Raw genomic sequence first — 20,887 nt, 5'->3', positions numbered from 1 at the left:
ATATCTTTAGCCTAACTTTGCTTCAGCTGGTTCAGGTGCGCTCCTATAAAGAAAACTGGTTATGAGTACACGGATTTAACAGTAGGGCAGTATGAGTGAATCAGCAAATTTCGGCTGAAATTCGGTTGGACTTTCCAGTACATCTTTGTAATACATTTTCGTAGCCCTAATACACTATTAAATATATATCTTAGAAATCCCCATTCTTAATTTTTTAACTTGAGTAATTATCAAACAATTACCTATTTTATTTTTTTAATCGACGCAGAATTAAATTCTTGAGGTTAAGTTCGAAGATTAAGGATCTGGAAGTTATTCCAGAAAAACTGTATTTTCCACTGTTGGAAATTCAATCAATCGAAAAAGATTACTTTGATGAAATTTGATAATTTGTCGGTTGGTTATATCCAATTATCACACATGAGTGTTGCCTGCTATCACGAATGATAGTCAGCTATCACGAATGATAGTAAGCTATCACGAATGATAGTCAGCTATCACCGAAGAATTTATTTACTAATAGAAGACCGAACACAAAATGCGAGATCAACACCTTGCGAGATTTTTGACATATGCGAGATATATCGGCGGTGTTAAGGAATCTCGCGCCGCGTCATTCACAATAATTCACAAAGTGACATCTTCCTTATACAAAATGTGTCAAAATGTGAATTATTGTGAATGACGCGGCGCGAGATTCCTAGCAACCATGTCGGCAACGGTAGTTTGGTTTGCCTGTTTGGTTATCCACACTTTTAAAATTTTAGCACACTGACTAAGAATGTATGAAGGTCGACCTTATTATTTTAAGAACGTAGATAACAAAAACAGACAAACCAGACTCTACTGTTGCCTAATGTCAAAAATGTCGCGAGGTGTTGATTTCGTATTTTGTGTTCGGTACCAGGTATGAATTCTTTGGCTAGTCTAGTCAGCTATCACTAAAACTAATTTCTGAATCGTTATTCAAATGTATAAAATGACATTAAAAATCAATCAAAAAGAAAACTTTAAAACTTCCACGTGTGTAATTCGGACGAGTCGTGATATTTTATGCATGATTGATGGTTTTTTGAATGTAGTAAGTACCGGAGGACTTCCTTTTTGTACATAAAAGTAAGATAAGAACATCTATCGTACTTTTTCATATTGTACTAAAGTGAAAGAGTCCTCTAACCGTTCTACGTTCGCATCATTTACTTCTGATTAGCGGTAACAATAAGACTATGAAACAGTATAATAGACAACTCGTACGAGTGGGAATTCACACGAGTCCTTGTATTTAATTTATGATTTAGTTATGGTTAAAATTGAGAACACAAAAAATACTTTTCCAAAGAATTTGAACTCAAGCGAAGGTTTTCATATCAGTTATTTGTAATGTGTTGGAAGTTTAACAACGGAAAATAAAATGAAATTGATTAAAGATAATAATAAGAATAAAATTGTCAGTCAAGGGACCTGACCCGCCCAAAAGGTGGGGCCTAGTATTGAAGTGATATGCACTTACCAAAAGAGCCTTGATCTATCAGGGTAATAGAGGTTTTACCACGTCAAATAGAGTAGTATTTTAATACCAATAATACCATTAGCAGCCCTAATGCTAATTTTGCAATGATATTAAGAAAAAAAGGTATGGAAATATTCGCATACTTCGATTAAAGTAGTGTACTTTATTTTTTTCTATTACCCTGCTAGAGGTGCTTTGGCCTTGAAAAACACATAATTTTCAAAGTAACTTTGTTTCAAGTCTCAAACTGCTACTAGGATGTTGTTGTGGTATGGGGTACTATCTCATATTTTGGTTTTTTCCACATGGGATTTCCCTCTGCTGTTCAATATCGCCGATAAACGGCTTTTATATAGTCTGAAATGCTACAGATAGCGTGTGGCGCAAAAAAACCACAAAATATGGGATAGTACCTTATACCAGTTGTATATCAGTTGTACTTATGTAATTATCTGTCTAAGTAAATTTTAAGCAATTTAATCCAAGACAGATACAAACATAATACGTGCATCTGGAAATAAGACTGTTTCCTGTACGCCTTATACCACAAACTCACTAATATGTTTCTTCAGTTTCTGGAGTACAGAATACAGAAGCAATAGATAGTAAGAAATTCACTTGCAGCACCCTGTGAAAATGAAATTTTCGCAGGTGGCACATTGTTGACACTTCGTTTTTTTTGCCACGAGGGATTAAAGCCCTTGCCTTGTGATTTGGATTTTGTATGAAAAGTTGTGTACCTATTGTGGACTGTTGATTTTAAGCACTTTTGCTTTTTCCCCTCACTTCGTAAGGGCTTCAACCTGTTAGATTTTCTAAAATCTACTGTCCACAACATATACGTAAATAACTATGAGCCGTGTAATGTCATTGTGGATGATACTTTTCGATCACGAGGTGCGAGCTTCGATAAAACAAAATTCCACACAAAATATCTTTCAAAAAATGATGACCCAGAAAGAGTATATGACATCTTAATAATGTATTAAACCATTAAATCAGAAGCTGTTCCTACCTGTATTCGCAATTCACATAATATATATGATTCCCTATTAAATTTCCAGGCGACTCAATGATGTATCAACATTCCGTTAGTGGTGTAGGTTGCTCTGGAAATTCACCGACCACATCAACACCACCAAACATAAATACTTGTTCATCAACAACGCCGCCCCTATCCAGCAACCAGCAGAATCCTAGTCAAAATGAAGGAAGCAATGAGCAAATGGTATAAATCTCAAAAGCTTTTATACGAAAAAGAGCTTTCCATTCATATTACACTGTCATTTTCACAGGGTAACCAAGGTTCAAACCACCATGTCTCCAATTGCCAGTCTATTTCGTCGAATAATGCCGATGGCGACGACGATGTATGGCGTGGACACAGCATAGCCGCATTAAGACGTCGTGCGTCTGAGCTAAACAGTTCGATTCCATCGTATCTACATCACAATTATGAGCATCACAATTCGGTTTATTGAAAGCTGAAATTTTGTAGAGAAATTGAAAAGCTTGAGATGATGTAGAGAAACAAGTTTTTAGACAGAATGAGAGTAAGGAAAAACTGCAATTCGGAGATGTTGCATGATGAATAGTGGTTTTAATGTTAATTTTTATCTTACATTTCGTTTCTATTTTGTAAACAAAAAAGAAAATGAGGGTTGTGCCGGTGAATTAGAAATAATAAATGTACTTTGGAGTATACTTTTCAATTGAACGTCATTTGTGTATTTTGTGAAACAAATTGAATTAAAAATAATAAAAAAATGCCGAGATTCAGTGCAATCAGTGTATACGAGTTTTGTAACGTAGTTGTATTTACCAGAACAAGTTGTAAAGACATGGCATACCATAATAAATACTTGCAGCCGAGTATTCAATAAAAAAAATTTATAAATTTCTCAATTCAACGCATTAAAACGGCGGTGTACTGTAAGTGTACCCCAAAATAAGATAAAATAAAAAAAATAATGAATCTAATTGTACAGACTTAATCTCAAGTATACGAACATATTATTATAAATAATTTTACAATTTCAAATTATACTGACCAGTTGCTTAAATGTGTTTTTAACCAACATGTAACGGAGAAGAACCAGATAAAGCAGTAAATAATATTTTAGTCTAAGAAATTTAGAAGCAAAAAAACCTTTAGAATGATTGAACATGGAATTTTATTTTTATAAATATAATCAGGAAGAAGTTTATTAATTATCTACATAATTGTAACTGGAAAATTCAAATTGAATTTTTTTTGGACGATTTCGTTATCCGACTTTACTAATGGAACGCCGTTTCTTGTTTCACCAGCGAGCTTTTTAACTAAAATCTTCGTGTAGGTGGATTTAAGCTGTGAAGTATATAAATAGGTGTCGGCAGATCACATAGGAATTTTTTCCGACAAAGGATTTTCCGATGGGGTACTCACATCTCAGTTAAGTGATCCAGTAAATAACAGCCGATATTTTTTACATAATTCAAAGTTTTCTTTTGTTATACGGTCAAATGTGACAGAAAACGAAAGAAACATTTTAATACGATCTCCTTCGCTCGCTAGGTTTAGCTAGCTTAAGTATCCGGGTCGTAACACATAACATAAAATTCATTAATTACCACGGATTATCCCGAATCACAGCCAATCCAGTTAAGAAAACCTATGATTTACTAATGCTTTTCTGATGTCCTTGGGATTTTCTATGTTCATCCGCCCCTCGATAATGTATGTACTCAGTACATCTTGCACTTCTATTGTAGAAAGCATCATTAGTTCTTTTATACGAAATCTTGTACTTCGTTTGTTTTAACATTAATTTTATTATTAGCACCACATTTGCTATAGAGCATCGTTTATTTCTTTCACTGTTGATAACAGATTGTCCGTTTCTAGAAGGTCAGGCATACAAATTATTTCATCTATTGATTCATTAAAGAGGGTCTATGGTGAACTAGGACAAACGATTTTAAATTTAAATTTCTATTTAGTCATAAAAGTCGGATCGGATGAGTTGATCGGATTTTCCATTGAAATATTAACAGATTGACATCTACAGCTTCACTTAAACAAAAAATGGACATCTCCTTAAAAATATGATAGATCGCTAATGGCTCGAATGACGGTGTTCGAAGTAAAAAATCGACAACGAAATACTTCTCCAAAATGTTTTGTGTAAAAGGAAAGTTGATGTTGAAGAAATTATTCTTTTTAATTTTAATTCTGCTTTTATTGTACATACTTTTCAAATGAAATTTACGAATAAATGTGGAAAATAGAAAACTGTAATAAAATATTTTAGTTCGAATTGTGTTTTCTAAACAAATTTTTAATATATTCACGTAAAAAGCAAAAGCAAAGAAGAAAATACCGAAAAAAATTAGTAAAATATCCACACAAATTATACGTTTAAGAAAAACGAACAGCAAAAATTTAAAACCATAAAATCATCTACGAAAAATACTCACTTTCCACAATAAATTCTCAAAATCACCGAAATCAGCGTTAAAAATAAAAAAAAATAAAAAAGCAAAATTTAATTTAATTTTATGTATAAATGGAATTTGGTTAAATTAGATTTAAAAATGTTTTAAAATTAAAATGAAATTTTGTGAAAAAAATAGATGTTAGAGAATTCATATTAAGCTAAATAAAGGTGTAGATAGACATTAAATATATGACAGGATTACGTTCAAAAAAAAAATTATATTTAAAAACACATTGAAAGTGTATGGAAAACAACGTGAAAAATAAATGAGGTGTATAAATATGGAAAGGTCTTATTTATCAAACCTAATTACACCCATATGCTGTTGCTGTTGCAAAGGTTATAATACAGGGTCAATGGTCAATTGGTTAGATAGTAGGTAGATCGTAGATAAGTATTCGCAAACGAAAAAGTAATGATGCAGCTTGATTAGTTTTGGCAAGCTGCACATGCCACTGGTTTGTGGATTTTCAAGTTGTTAAAATCGACGCACCCTATTAGATAGTATAAAATGAATAATTGACATTTGCATAGCTTAACTCATCGTCTTTTATAAGACTAGCAATCAGCAATAAACGACGAATTCACACAATGAGTCGATAATAAAATGCAAAAATACTTATTTCAATGCAGCAAGAGAGTGTTCTTGAATAGAGAAGGAGGAACAAACGAACAGCGCTGTTCCCTTGCTATCTTCCATAAATTCTTTCTCATTTTATCAGCCAGGGGCGCCGACTTCTAAGTACAAGTGAGGCTTGAAGTGAACTCGAAGTTTGATTGATACTTAGCACTAGTAAGTTAAAAGCGAAATAAAAGGCGTAGGGCAATCTGGCACACCATTCAAATTGATTCGGTGCCAGATTCACCTCTAGGTGGCGAATCTGGCACAGTCATGACTTTTCGTTACATGTAGTAATAGGACGCATACTATGATCGTGTGTGCCAGATTCCCCGATGCCAAATAAAATGATCGAGTCTCGTTTTTGAAAATTGAAATTTAATTGTCAAAAACCAGACTCGATCATTTTATTTTGGCTTTCATTTTACCTCTGTCATCAACATATGTTGTTGAACGTTGTACACGTCTGCAGCACAATTATAGAATATCGATCTAAATCGGCTAACTTCTGGTATTGAAAAATAGATTCAATGGCACAACGGTCCATGAAAATGTGATATATGTCATGTTGTGACGTCATTTTTGCCCTTTTTCTCTAGTGGCAACACTACGTATTCTGATAGTATATACGATTCAACATACAAGTAGTCCCGCCTTTCTTGCTTTTATAGTTGATACATAACATAAAGCTAACGAGATGGCGCAATTTTGTTATGCATATATTTTTGGTATCGTAACAGTCTTCATCCGCGAGGGTAAAACTGTAAAGAAGTTAGGGTTATATTAGCTTTCACACTTTGAAACACCGATTGAACTTATTTTAAAAGACAAGATGAAGTTGACTACCGCCTGAGCCTAATTTGTAAATTTGCGTCTAATCTACGTGACAAAGAGTAGAAAGTCTGCGAGGAGATCTTCTGTGTGGACATCAATGGGACCATCAGTATCTAGTTTCTTTGGCAAGGGTTTCATAATAGATGGCCTACACATTAGAATGGAAGGCGACATCGACCAGTCAATTACAGTTGATCGCGAGAAACGAGAAATTTACGAACCGTGCGTAGGGATACTATGCGCTTTTAATTAAAATTTGGTAAGTATTTCGAATATCGATGTCATTAGCGTGTATAGATTGTACATTGTTGTTCAATTGAGATTTGATTCTTTGAATCCTTTCATCTTAAGGATACCTTTTTTCGAAAGCAACGTCAACATTTCAAAACGGATCGTTAAAAATAATGTGATTTAAAGTATTTGTAAAAGGAGAAATTTGTTGGTAGACCGGGAAAAAATAATCCCTCGAATATAATTTCCCATTTCAAAACTTAGTGAACAAGATACCATTATAGTACCAGTCGTAACCAAATGTTTGGTATTTTTCTTGATCGAAGTATATCGATAAATTGAGAAACACCACTTCTACAACATGTACATATTGGAAACCCTGAAATTTGATGCTACGAGACGAGCTGTATATGTACAATACAATGGGATTTGTTTCATTTGATTGCAATTGCTTCCAAACCTACCTTACTCCATGACCTTCTGGGAATGTCGGTCATCAGGAAACATGTTTTTACTTTCCAAACGGCCAACAACAATAAAAAACAAAATTACTCTGCATTTAACATTTATTTTGCAAATTATTTACTGATTTGGTATAACATTCATTGAATGCCGTTTATTTACTTGCAAAAATGTGTCTTGCACATATCTTTCAACTAATACGCTCACCATGCCTTTCCTAAAAAAATCTCGTAGAAAAAATTATTAAAATTAGTTTTTGGATCCACCTTAGGCAATTGAATGCACTTATTAGCTCATGGTCAGACAAACCATTCGTGTCGTGTTAGAAACAAATAATGCACATGAGGGATTCTTTCGCCAAACCACATAAGTGGGACCCAAACCACATTAATGACACCCTACACGACCAAGTAAGTTTTGTGTACCTCGAGAAATTTCAGTAAGAACAGTGTAAGTCTTCGGTTGAAAACTTCAACTGCACATATTTCAGTGTCAATGAATTTTAAACCCAATAAGTCCCTATTTGGCTCAATAGTACATGTGATTACCTTTCTAATGACACCCCACACACACGATCCTGTACGGCTCGCGTAACCCCGAGCCACCAGCCACACAATCTTCGAAGAATTTTTTTGAAAGTGGTTTTGGCTTTTAGGGTCGAATACCTTTCTAGGCACATATAAAAAAGTCCACTGGAAAATGCGTCCGATTTCGGTAGGCTGTTTTTCAAAAGAATCCCTCACATCTGTTTCCTTGTACGAACAATCGCTAGTAAGTACAAAATGCATTTCATGTTTACGCAACCTAGCGTAAGAAATGCTGAAAAAGAGTAGTTTTTTTTCAAGTAGCTCTCAATATTTTTTCTAGATGCTGACCAGCCAGCCAGTCAGCTACCCGACAAGTTTCATATGCTTCGGAAAGTCGACTTAGGCCTGCTATAAATGTACCGACTCTCACGCCTGAATTTATTTTTAATAGTTGTGACGTTTGCAGCAGAAGGCAAGGGCCGCAACTTAACACGCAAATTTTTTTAAGGTACGGTAACAATATAATCGTAATTATAAACAATTTCTTTTTTCCCCTTTTTAAAATTCTTTCGTTAATAAGCATTCATCTACATACATTGTATCGCGATTTCGAAAAGGTTACACCTTCTACCAGAATTTTTTCAGAGATTTTAACGAATATCTTACGTGTCGAATTTCAATTCAATTAGGAAACGAATCTCTCTACCATTAGCTTTCTATGGGTTGTGATCTGAACTGAACGTTTCAGTGCACTGGACATATTTCATACGTAATCCATGTCCAGTAGGTCAATATGCCGTAATTTGCATAAAAACCTTCAGTCTATTCAACTAACAATAGCGTTAAGTTTGTTATGCAAATTACGGCAGCACTAAGCCGTTCAGTATTTCCAAGTGCTTCTCTTTTGAGTCGAAAAATTCCAGTCAATGATCGAAGTGATTAAAATATTTATAAACAAAGACTTTTTTTCATTCTATCTCACCACATTGCCATATTTTTGTGAAATGTCATTCATTTAGCGAATTTTTAGTAAAAATCTTCTTCAGCCAGCTGGTATTTAAAACCAAATAAATGTACTGCTCGCTGCCAGCAAACCGTCAATCTTACAACTATTTAAAGCCAATTTTTAATTTACTTACAATTTACTAGTGTCTAACAAAGAAGAAAATATCATTTCATTTGCAAGTTAAATATTTTGAGTTAAATTTGATTCAATTTTTGATCTGCACGAAAATTTATTTTTTTAACGAAAAAATTTGCTAAAATCTTAGCTACTAGAGTGAATATTGAAGAATATTTTTACAATTCAGTTCTTGAAAAATGTTCTTGTGGAGTTCAGTTCTGAAAAAATGGAATCAAAAAAATGGAATTTTAGGCAAAGTACAGAGCGAACTCCCATGAATTCATTTTTGCCTCCGTAACAGTTCAGACTAAAATGTTTCTCATTCCTTTCACAGAAACAGTTTCACCTTTTCTTGCCATCTCCTTTCCATTCTGGATGCGATATCAAGTTAAATGCATGAACATTGAACATCCATAGAATGAATCGGATTGTGTAGACAACTGATTTATTATTCCAACGAATCCTTTCATTTGCACAATTTTGAAGCTCTCTAAGTGTACGCTATAAATCAATATAATTTGGATTCCAAGTAAACCCGATGAGACTGTGCTTTTGAGTTATTTTTTTTTTTTGATAAATACTATTTCTCAATTCCATTTTTTTTTTGTTAAGTGAATGTTCCTTTAGTTAACTTACTTAAATTCTTAATTTAAACTTTTTCATTCAATTTTCCTATTTAATTAGTAATTTAGTTCAATGTAAAACGTAAATGACTAGCAAAATTACCATCTAAAAAGTCTATTTGATTCCAATTAAATTTCTTTTTGTTATTCAGTTTTCATTTAAATTCGTTTTTAGACCACAGACAAAGGTTGGGCTAGCGGCTATAATAGCGTCAAGTGTAGAACAACAGAGCGTACATGGTTCAAAGTAAAGACGAGTGTCTTTTCAATAGAGCCGATACGTTGCTATTTAGTACAGAGGCCACATATTTTACGCTTAGATTCTTATTTCTAGCGCACCAAGCCTTGCCTCCGATCCCTTCCCAAAAAAACCGTTTTTCAATGACGCGTCCTTAAGTATTTTTTGTGTGAGAAATTTAAAAAAGTGAAATTTTATTTTCCTTAAACATTTCTATAGAAATTACTTTAAACGGTTTTGTTACCTCTCTTAGCATAAATTTTGAATTCATTTTTCTTATTTTTTCAGTTCTCCATCCTTCCTGGTGTGATATAAAAATATAACATTCATTCGATTTTATTCCAGTTTATAAACTTTTTGAATTGGGACATTCATTCACCGTTTCGGGTGATTGTTAACTACTTTTATGTACACATTGAACATCTAAATTAGTACCCCGTTATGAATTGTAATCTAAGTTTTTGTTTTTTTCATTTAATTCAGTTTTATCATTTAGGTGCTGAACATTTACATAATGATAATTTGTGCAAAATTTGTAATTTAATTTTTATTTGTTTTAGGAAAAATGGCTTTCTTAGTACCATATATAACAATGTAATAGAATCAGATCAAAATTTAAAGTTTATAAAATTACACACGCACTGCCATGCATAACCTCGCTAATAAACATTGGTGTACCAGCGCCTAGGCCTCCATCGGTTTTATGATTTTCATTCTGCAAATAATATCGGAATTGTAAAGCCATTTTCAAACATTTATTTTCTCTGACAAATTTAATTTAATTCCGATAAATAGAATTTTTGCCAATAGAAGTTTTCAAAAGTCATATTAAATCGACGCAAAACATTATTCTAACTGACCTAATTTTACTCGAAACAGACAGCCGCCAATATTTTACGGAGAACCAAGCTACAATCAACAAACCTACAGGCAAGTTGTTGTTCAGTTCGAAAGTAGTTCTTCACGTATCTGTGGTGAAAGGACTTAAAATCAACCGTCCACAACAGATGCTGAGGGCCTAAATTACGAGAAAAATTCCGAAATTTACGCCCAGGGCATAATTAATTTTCAATTAAGTCTGTGAAAGTATTGCTAACAATGAAAGTGAGCTGCCCAAGCACCCAAATAAGCCTCAAATTTTTTTTTCTGTATTTAAACATAAAGCTTCACAAACTACTCCTCAGGATCCTACGGATCCACATTGCGGACCGGCTCGAATCAGAAGTACTTGACTCTAGAATATTTATAAAGACTGGGTAGACTCGGTAATGGCATAAAAGTTGATGTACTCCGATTACGACTCCAGTTGACTTGACAAAAAAAGTTGGTGCATGTGTACACTCCCAGCAGAGCTTTTAAATTTGAACTCCCGACAGTGCAATGCATGCATATAAAATCGTCGATATAATTTCTATAAACTCCCTGATACACAAAAGCACCTGTTGTTAATATGCAAGAACTAATTGTAGCCCAGCAAAACGTCTTAGGTATTTCCATTTTTAAGTTTTTTATCAATTTCCCTAACCACCTTTCGAATCCATCGCAAAATAGTCAACCGACAGAAATTGTCTCTCAAGTCGTAAATATAAAATTCTGAATGTGCAACTTACATCATCGAACTCACAATCGAAATAATTGCTCTGGCATTCCATACATCTGCATTGTTCTGACATTTTGCAAGTTATTCCCCATTGCTTAGCAACGGCCTTGTAGATTGCCTTTGTGGACTTATTATTGATGATGGTGTCAGGTGAATGTAGCTCTTGATATTGATTGTCATGTGAATCCCATTCCTCCATCGACTCATTATTCATATCCGATGACAACGAGCATTGTTCCACATCCTCGTCATTAACACACTCGTTTGTCTCTGCTCGTTCATCTAAAATTCGTTAAAATGGTGTAACATTGATTGTGTGGTAGTTGATGCAAAATTTTATTTTCTTTTCACCGTGCAATTCAAAGTGCCGGAAGTAGTACGGTTAGATGTGGTCGAAGATTTTCAGTAAACAGAAAACAGAAGGAGAAAGGTCGATGAGAATAGAATAAAATGTTTGAATTGTTTAACAGTTAACGTTAATACATTATAAACGTAGTTGGATATAGGTGCGACTTCTACATCTACTGCAGCCCACTCTCTAAAACTCTGGTGAGTTAAGCAAAAACTAAAGAGTGAACTTGATTTGAATTGAACAAACTCTTTTCAGTTGAGAGACTGAAGGTCGACTCCAAGGTTCAAGCAGTTCATTCCAATTTATTTTTGAAAGAAATTGCTAAAACACCTCGATTGTTTTTGATAAAATCTGGTAAAATTTCTATAAAAAAATCATCGAAATGGACTCAGTTTCTCTTTGACAAGAAATATGAGGGGTTCCAATTCTAAACTGGAAATGCGGCTTCGAACGTATGTAAATCTAGCACGACTGAACTATTCCGTTTTCACTATAAAAACCGACTTTCTAATCTACTTCATGGCTAAATGAACAATGCCATGAAAAAGTACCACCCGCCTCTCAATGTAATATTATTATCTCATACCCAAATCAATTTGTTCATCACATCGGACACCAAACAATGGATCACACGAACCAACATTTCCAAGCAGTAAATTTTCATGAGATGGGGTAGTCATTGTAGAAAATGAATAGACCGGTGATTCGATTATGTCACCTTCTGCTTTAGTGCTGGTTGATGAATTTTCATTTAAATTGATTTGCGAACTACAATCGGTTAAGTTCGCAAAGCAAACACCGCCACCACCAACAACGGCCCCATTCAATATTGCTGTGCAACTAGCTGGATTGTTGTCTTTGTCGAGATTGGCTAATCGATTCTGTGTGATGGAAAAATTAGATTGCAAAATGTGAGGAAGATAAAAAAAAGTAATGGAAACAACATGATTTCCATTATGGCTTTTTCACACCAAAAATGGTTACAAATACTAAATAGAATTTTTCGTTCTTCATTTATTATTTGGTATAGACTAGGATGCTCTTACTGTTTTATTTTCTATGTTTACCTCTTCCAAAACATGTTCGTAAGAGGGTGGCGGGCTTTGTGGTATTGTATTACTAGTTTCAGTAGAAGTCTGGGAGAGTGTGGGATTTGTATAGCCTAAAAAGAAAACGAGATTTTTTTTTATGCTAGCGAATAATATGAAAAGAAGAAAAAAAAATGAAGAGAAAAGAGATATGATTGAGAATATGATATGAAAGAATGATGTAATGGGAAACGTTCAGCACGTGTCGTAGAAATGTTTGATTTAGATAATATTAATTATGATGAGAAACAACAATACACTTTATAACAATAGAATTCCATTTTCATTGATAATTACTGTGCTATATGAAGTCGATTGTTCGAGAGCTTAAATTTGATGAATACGAAAATGCATTGACCTGATGCTCAAAGCGCATTTAAATTGAGTTTTATTATTTGCACTAATTTCAAATATTCTATTTTGACAAAAAAACCTTTTAAAACAATTACATCACTCAAATACTATTTAAATCTGGTAAAGACTATTCGTAAAGAAATGACGTCCATATTTGTATTTTTGATTGACTATCATTGAATGGTATATGGCTAATTTCAGCAGCTATTCATGTTACTTCTCAGAATATTACAAAAGAATTCCGATGAAATTCTTGTCAAATTTATAAAATTCTTAGAAATAATGTGGATGGCTGCTGGAATTAGCCATATATTAGGAAGGTTTGGTCGTATCATACAAAATAAGACATAAAATTTGTATCTTTCCATCATTTTTCTAAGAAAAAAGTAGCGTCACTACCAAAAAGCAGCTTCCATCAAACCAACGCGCTTTAAGTGTGAGTGGTACTCTAAATAGAGTGCTGAAAGTGAACAGTGTATCAAATTTTGGCACTGTAAATTTTTTTTGAATTTGGTTTTATACAAAATTGTTCTCTATTTAGCGTTGATCATCTTAGTTAAACGCACACTCTTTTAAGGACATCGATGCTTTTCTGATAAGTATGCATTTGGACGTTTTATAAATACTGGATTTAAGTTTACTTTTGATGATATCACCACTAATGTGTTAGCTTTCAACAGAAAATAGATTGGGTTGTAGCAGTTTGACCAGCTCTGAGAAAACTGAACTGTTTATGAAAATTTCGTTAAACTGCTGACTTTTGTCAGAGCTGGTTTGTCAGAGCGACCACAACCAAAGCTAATTTCTATTTAAACTATAACATGTTCGTGGTCGTAATTGCGGTCGCACATTTTGCGAAAGGATATCATCAAAAATGAAATACGAGACACGCAAATGTAGGCTACAATTTTAGCTAAGGATCGATGCCTCTTAAATGGAAATTTTCAATATGAAATTTCGACTATTCCGCACACATACAATTAAGCATTTTTTCATGCTTCAGAATTTCAGAATTTTTCTCGTTATTTATGCCCTCAGTATACGTATTTGTTGTAGACGTTTTATTTTTAGCCCCGTACGAAGTACGAAGGGGCTTATAGGATTACGATGCCGTGTGTAATTGATGGAATTCGAAGCAGACGGTGAGGGCAAAGTGTTTGCCTATGTTCATAGATGACGAATCCGCAATAAAAATTCTGTCCGTCTGTCCGTCTGTCCGTCTGTCCGTCTGTCCGTCTGTCCGTCACGTCGATATCTTGAGTAAATCAAATCCGATTTCAAAAATTTTTTTTCCCCTGAAAGATAGTCAAAATAGTGAGGCTGAGTTCGAAGATATGCATATTCGGGTCGGCCCTTCGTGAGTTAGGGCCACCTAAGTGATTTAAGGTCTTTTGGTGATATTTATGGCAAAATAAACGATGGAAATGTAAATGACACGGCAAATGATAGGTATTGTCAATACCAATCCAGGAAAAAAAAGTTTTTTTAAATTGGGTGAGTCGACCGTGAGTTAGGGCCTTAGAAGTGAAAAGCTACTAGGGCCCTATGTGTATTTTACATAGAACTCGAGTAAATTTCATTCGTTTTTCGTAATTTTTGTGTCATTTGGAAGGTAATCGAAAGCCGAATAGAATGTTGTTGAAAAAAAAAAAATTTGGGTCCTCGGACTAAGGCCGCTACTAGGGCCCTATGCGTATTTTACATACAACTCGAGTAAATTTCATCCGTTTTTCGTAATTTTTGTTTCATTTGAAAGATAATCGAACACCGAATAGAATGTTGTTGAAAAAAAAATTAAATTTGGGTCCTTGGACTAAGGCCGCTACTAGGGCCCTATGTGTATTTTACATATAACTCGAGCAAATTTCATCCGTTTTTCGTAATTTTTGTTTCATTTGGAAGGTAATCAAAAGCCGAATAGAATGTTGTTGAAAAAAAAAATAAATTTGGGTCCTCGGACTAAGGCCGCTACTAGGGCCCTATGCGTATTTTACATACAACTCGAGTAAATTTCATCCGTTTTTCGTAATTTTTGCTTCATTTGAAAGATAATCGAACACCGAATAGAATGTTGTTGAAAAAAAAATTAAATTTGGGTCCTTGGACTAAGGCCGCTACTAGGTCCCTATGTGTATTTTACATATAACTCGAGTAAATTTCATCCGTTTTTCGTAATTTTTGTTTCATTTGAAAGATAATCGAACACCGAATAGAATGTTGTTGAAAAAAATAATTAAATTTGGGTCCTCGGACTAAGGCCGCTACTAGGGCCCTAAGTGTATTTTACATATAACTCGAGCAAATTTCATCCGTTTTCCGTATTTTTTGTTTCATTTGGAAGGTAATCAAAGGCCGAATAGAATGTTGTTGGAAAAAAAAATAAATTTGGGTCCTTGGACTAAGGCCGCTACTAGGGCCCTATGTGTATTTATACTCAATAAATTAAAATTTTAGGGAAAAAGAAAATTGAGTTGTCGACATTGATTGAACGTCTCAGTAATTTGAAACATCACGTCGCTTTCTATATCCTGAAACACTGCTTCACGATACCGAAACTAACATACTTACTGAGAACCAGCTGCTGTTTCAATTTTGAAGAACATCTTTATGACATGGACAACATGATTAAGCTCGCTTTGGAAAAAACAATAAATTCTTGCCTAAATAATGAACAGTGGACAATTGCAACTCTTCCAATACAAAATGGAGGCCTTGGAATCAGAAAAATCAAAGATATCGCACTACCAGCATTTCTAGCTTCCGTCAATTCGGTGGCCGAACTCGTCAACATGATGTTTCCACAAATTTCGGATGAGTCGGTCATTGCAAGTTACATGGACAGCTTACACTTGTGGTCTGCGATATATGACAACAAATTGCCAGAAAACAAAACGATCCAAAAAACATGGGACATCATCTCCATTGAAAAAATCGTAAATTCATTAACGCTATCAACCGAAGAACAAAAAGCACGATACAACGCTTCAATTGCAAAGGAATCTAGTGCCTGGTTAACTGTATTACCATCACGACAAATTGGAAGCTTACTCGACAACAATACTTTTCGTATCTCTGTTGCATTACGTTTAGGATGTGATATTTGTATACCACACAGGTGCAAATGTGGAGCCCAAGTGAACAAGAATGGAATTCACGGTCTGTCCTGTAAATATAGTGCTGGAAGACACGCCTGCCACAGCGACATGAACAATATTTTGTGCAGAGGTCTTCGGTCAGCCAATATCCCAGCAAGACTCGAACCGCAAATTTTCAGAGACAGCGGAAAAAGAGCAGATGGCGTTACATTGGTCCCATGGTACAATGGTAAAATGCTTGTATGGGATGCTACGATAAGAGATACACTCGCACCTTCATACATACATTCATCATCGTTAAGAACTGGCAGTGTGGCGCAACGAGGAGCAACAGATAAATGTAATGACTACAAAAAAATTGTTGAAGACAACTACATCTTTTTACCTTTTGCATGTGAAACACTGGGACCATGGTGCGCGGAGGCTTTGGAGTTCGTTGGAAAGTTGGGAAATCTTCTTAAAATGTCAACAGGAGAACCACGATCAAAGCAATACTTGACGCAACGCATAAGCCTCGCTATACAAAGGACAAATGCTGCCCGTATCATGGGAACATTTGAATACGATAAGCAATTGGATGAAATTTTTTATATTTTATCAAACGACGTTTAATTTTAATTTTATAAACGCTTTTTATGTCAAAAATGAAAAATCAGATTCAGGAATAGAATCGATCAAATTTTAGGGCTATTTGAAATTTTTGTTTTATTTGAGAGGAACGTCGTACGGGGCTTCGTAATTGCGCTATGCGCAATTTCTAAGATGTACACATTACATTATAATTTTACTTTAACCGGCGCATAGGCTTACGGTCAAAGTAGGGTGACAGACGCACTAGGGTCACGTACGCAATAGATATACGGGTTTGTACGGGGCTCAGTCGCAGCAAACGCTCCGACTGTTCTGATGGCTCGTTTTTAAACCTCTTTCGCTTGTCACTTTGTTCGGGCTAAAACTCGCCTAAAATTGCCTAAAATCAACCGTCCACCACATATGCTAACGAAAATGCTTAATTTTATGTGTGCAAAACAGTAATACACGTTCAATGCTTTCTAACACTTGTTTGCTATAATTCTTATACCCTTCACTTAACTATATTCTACCGATTTCGTCGTAACATCACAATTACGATAAGGTATTCCAACAAGTAATTTTGTTCAACGATGCCTTTTTATAAGTTAGTCAAAAGCAATCAAAAATGCGGTGAAGCGGATGTTACATTATTACAAAGTTTTCAATTTTAGGCTACCATATGTCACAATTAAATTGATTAACTAATGAATTATGGGACCTGGCTCTAGTGGTCTAGAACTTACAACATTTTGACCTTTTTCCACTTTACATGGTCTGAAAGCAACCTACGGTAAAATTACCTTTAAAAAAGGTTAATACACCAGACAACAGAACTTGTAGACGTCCCAGTTTGTTCTGAAAAAAATTCTTTTCCCACAACATTTCTAAATTATGAAAAGCTGTGGCGAAAGACCTATTTCTGAATTCATAATTTTTTCGGAATATTTTGGAATTCGCATCAATTCGGAATTCGTGAGTGACATTTTTTTACATGGCAAATTATCATGAATGAATGATGATGAAAATAATACCAAACTTGATTCATTGTTTGCTTTTTCATTGAAATTTACCTTTTACACTATCACCCCCACCATTGTGATTGGGCAAAAGCGTTCTTTGATCGCTGCTAACAATCGATCCCAAACTATTGTATTCTGAATCGATGGTTGTATTGCTGGCACCCAAAGAAGCGCCCACCGAATTGCTTAGTAACAGGGTCGGTGGTTCGGCTTCTGTCTCTTGTGATGTACTCCTGGATCCGCCCATTCGAAACTTTAGCTTGAATGGAGCCATTCGTTTCAATTTTGAGAGAATTTTTCCCGGTGGTATAAATTTCTGGAAAAATAAAAATTTATGGATTTGAATACAGTTAATTAATCAGACACAGTCTTGTCTCTGCAGTTTCACCCAAAATCATCAGTTACACTAAAATCATCACAAAACAAGGCCATTTCGGTGTTTCTTTTTAGGAGCCACAGAGTAAATGTGAAAAAGTTTTTCTCATTTTATATCAAAATGAAACAAGTTTTTCAGTTTATTAGAAAATAAACAAAGTCAAATAAAAGAAAATCTCATAAGAGTGAGGAAATATGAAAAAGAAGTTTTCTTGAAAAGTTTTTTATTTATTTACTTCATCCAACTTTTGTTTAAATAGAAAATCCAAAACTAATCAACTTATTTCACCACAATATTAATTACTCGGATATAACTGGGATGTTGGTACTGTAATTTTGAACAAATTTTTTGAAATGTGTTCTACCAGTTTGATATTTGTAACGGTCGGTGGTGAATTGAATTGAATACTGCTGAATGCAGTAAAATTAAAATTTTCAACAAAATTAACCGGAATAACATATAACCGTATTAGCAATGAAACATAAAGTTAGAAAGTTATTTCGTTAGAGTTTTGAGGAGTGGATATTAGCTACGTAGATCATTTCAATTTTAAACTTTCAAGTTCACTGGTTTGTAGGGTCCATTCATAAAGTACGCATGCGAAAAACTACGGTCAGAATGAAAGTACAAAATACAGGTATATTTTAATGAAAGCCCGGAGGACTTAGAGATTTTGTTGTAAACACACTCTGACATAAATTGTAAGTCAATGCACTTCAAGCATGAGTGGTACTCTACTGAAACTGGACTGGACAGTGTGTCGCACAAACTTAATCACTGTAAACAAATTTTTAAACAAAAAAGGATTCTATTTGGTGAATTCAAGACAAATCAGTTGAATGTCCAATGGACATTTAATTGTCCATTCCTGTGCTGTACTTTCATTAAAATGTTAGACTCCTCTCACTAAGTACTCTAAAGAAAACGGGGAAAATGAATTTGTCAAACAACTCCTCCTCCTAAAGAGCGTGGCTTGTGAATCGTCTGTTATATAATAATGAAGCGTTAACATGATTCCATCAAACCATCGTTTATTATACGAGTGTGTTTCAAATGGAATTTCTATTTGCTTTATCGAATTTCCGGTATTTTGATTTGAAAAGAAAAAAATAAATCGAAAAAAAAACTAAATTTTCATTTCCGGTCTTATATGTACACATACACCCCATGTATAACGAACAAGAAAAGAATTGGAGAAAATCAAACGCAATATAAACGGATGCTCTGTACGACGGAGTAAACGTAGTACATTTTTAATGTGTTTTGGATTTGAAGCCCTTTATTTCAGTGTGGGTAAATAATTTGTCTTTTATAATGGATTTAGTAAGAAAAATATTTTTTCGTCAGACTTAGCTAACCACATTTAATTGTGAACTCGTTTATTCAGGTTATTACTCACACACAGACAAGTATATACAATTAACATTATTTTAACAACCAGTACATTCCGAGAAAAGTCTGGATGAACTTCAGGGAATAGATAGCGAAATTTTAAACATTCACTAGAGGACAATTAAATCTTTGTAATTAAATTCTCTTGAAACTAATTCTATCGACAATTAAAGTTTGCGAAGAAAGTTGAACGAAAGTTTTGCACTCGACACATCAGCTGTATTTATGTTAAACTAAATTCAAGGCCGTGTCCCGTTTCAGCATATTTTGCTATTTTACAAAAGAGAAAGGATCTGGATCAGTCATTGTTTTAATAAATTGAATTGAATTTACTGATAAATGCGACGTACTTTCCGTATAACTTATACGCCATCATCACCAAGCACATACGCAACATAATTTATTTACGAATCAATCTTGCCACCTATATACTACAATACATTCGATATGTTCTGATCCATATGCTAGATGGTGGTGTTTAGAAGTGCAATAAATTCCTAATTGGATTACAGGTTTCAGGTCAAACTTATACCTATTCCGACCTTATTTTGACCTAAATGTATGCAAATATATTTGCTGAACTAACCCTAATTGAAAATGGCAGTGCAATTTCGTTTCGAAAGAAGAGTGAGAGAATCGATTCATATTTGCGAATGATGAAAATATTTTAGCACACTGAACTTACCTTTTTAAATGTGAATTTCCAAATGCGTGCCACTTTTGTTGCACTTTTCTTTGTTCATCAATACGAATAAAGGATATACGTTTAAAAAGACTCGTTAACAAGCCATTTCATACAAAACATATAGTCGCAAAACAACTTTTGCCTTGTCTTCGTAGTTTAACAATGTGCAAAAAATAATACAAAAAAATGCAAACGAAAATTAGCACATCACTTTCAAGTATTTACTCCACTTTTCGACAATTGTCACAGCTTATCACAATATTCAGCTGAACAAAAGTTGACGATTTTTCCATTCAAAACTTTACAAATGGTTGAAGACTGTTTTTATGGAAAATAATATGTTGACACCATTTTACTTGAATTTGTCGTATAGCTATGTAGAGAACCAACTGGCAATAACAAGACATCGGAAAATTTGTGTGGAAAAGCTTTTCGGGGAGTCATTTATGTATGTGTGTGAGCATGTCTGATCCGAGTCTAGCAACTAATATGTACAGTCGACACAGTAATTTTTCTTGGAATTTTTCAAGGCAAGCAATGTCACATTTGGCATTCTATGTTGAGCAGTTTACCTTAAATGATTTGTAATCCTCAATTGTGTTACTTCGCAAACTTATCCTTTCTTAACCATTAACATATAGAGATATAATCAATGAATCTACTGCTTCTTTTGTTTTAAGAATTACGTAATGTTTGAATACCAAAAT

At 34.2% G+C, this 20,887-nt stretch overlaps 2 protein-coding genes across 11 annotated transcripts in view; one reads left to right on the top strand and one right to left on the bottom strand.

The window, feature by feature from the left end:
- Nucleotides 1-20,887, top strand: part of LOC119073572 (homeobox protein orthopedia) — a 69,007-nt gene that overhangs the window by 47,957 nt on the left and 163 nt on the right. For 6 of the 8 annotated variants that reach the window (XM_037179134.1, XM_037179133.1, XM_037179132.1 and 3 more), the window contains 2 exons: nucleotides 2,575-2,738; nucleotides 2,806-5,258. In XM_037179134.1, the coding sequence (XP_037035029.1) occupies nucleotides 2,575-2,738; nucleotides 2,806-2,991 (350 nt within the window). In that variant the 3' untranslated portion in view covers nucleotides 2,992-5,258. Of the gene's footprint in view, nucleotides 1-2,574; nucleotides 2,739-2,805; nucleotides 5,259-13,166; nucleotides 13,174-20,887 lie in introns of those variants that run through there. The other 2 variants (XR_005087049.1, XM_037179138.1) reach the window with 2 other exon arrangements.
- Nucleotides 9,887-20,588, bottom strand: LOC119073580. 3 transcript variants are annotated; one of them, XM_037179150.1, is made up of 6 exons: nucleotides 20,181-20,588; nucleotides 17,779-18,043; nucleotides 12,645-12,760; nucleotides 12,185-12,479; nucleotides 11,257-11,516; nucleotides 9,887-10,361 (listed from the first exon to the last, which is right to left on the bottom strand). In XM_037179150.1, exons 2-6 carry the CDS (start codon nucleotides 17,999-18,001, stop codon nucleotides 10,269-10,271), a joined length of 987 nt encoding a protein of 328 aa, XP_037035045.1. In that variant the 5' UTR covers nucleotides 18,002-18,043; nucleotides 20,181-20,588; the 3' UTR covers nucleotides 9,887-10,268. The 3 variants fall into 3 exon arrangements, with proteins under 3 accessions (XP_037035045.1, XP_037035044.1, XP_037035046.1); XM_037179149.1 differs by having other exon boundaries at nucleotides 11,257-11,528; nucleotides 20,181-20,586; XM_037179151.1 differs by having other exon boundaries at nucleotides 11,257-11,528; nucleotides 12,666-12,760; nucleotides 20,181-20,583.

The sequence above is a fragment of the Bradysia coprophila genome, unplaced genomic scaffold, assembly GCF_014529535.1.
Source record: "Bradysia coprophila strain Holo2 unplaced genomic scaffold, BU_Bcop_v1 contig_138, whole genome shotgun sequence".
Taxonomy (NCBI): Eukaryota; Metazoa; Arthropoda; class Insecta; order Diptera; family Sciaridae; genus Bradysia; species Bradysia coprophila.
This window is presented reverse-complemented; position numbering and strand designations above follow the sequence as displayed.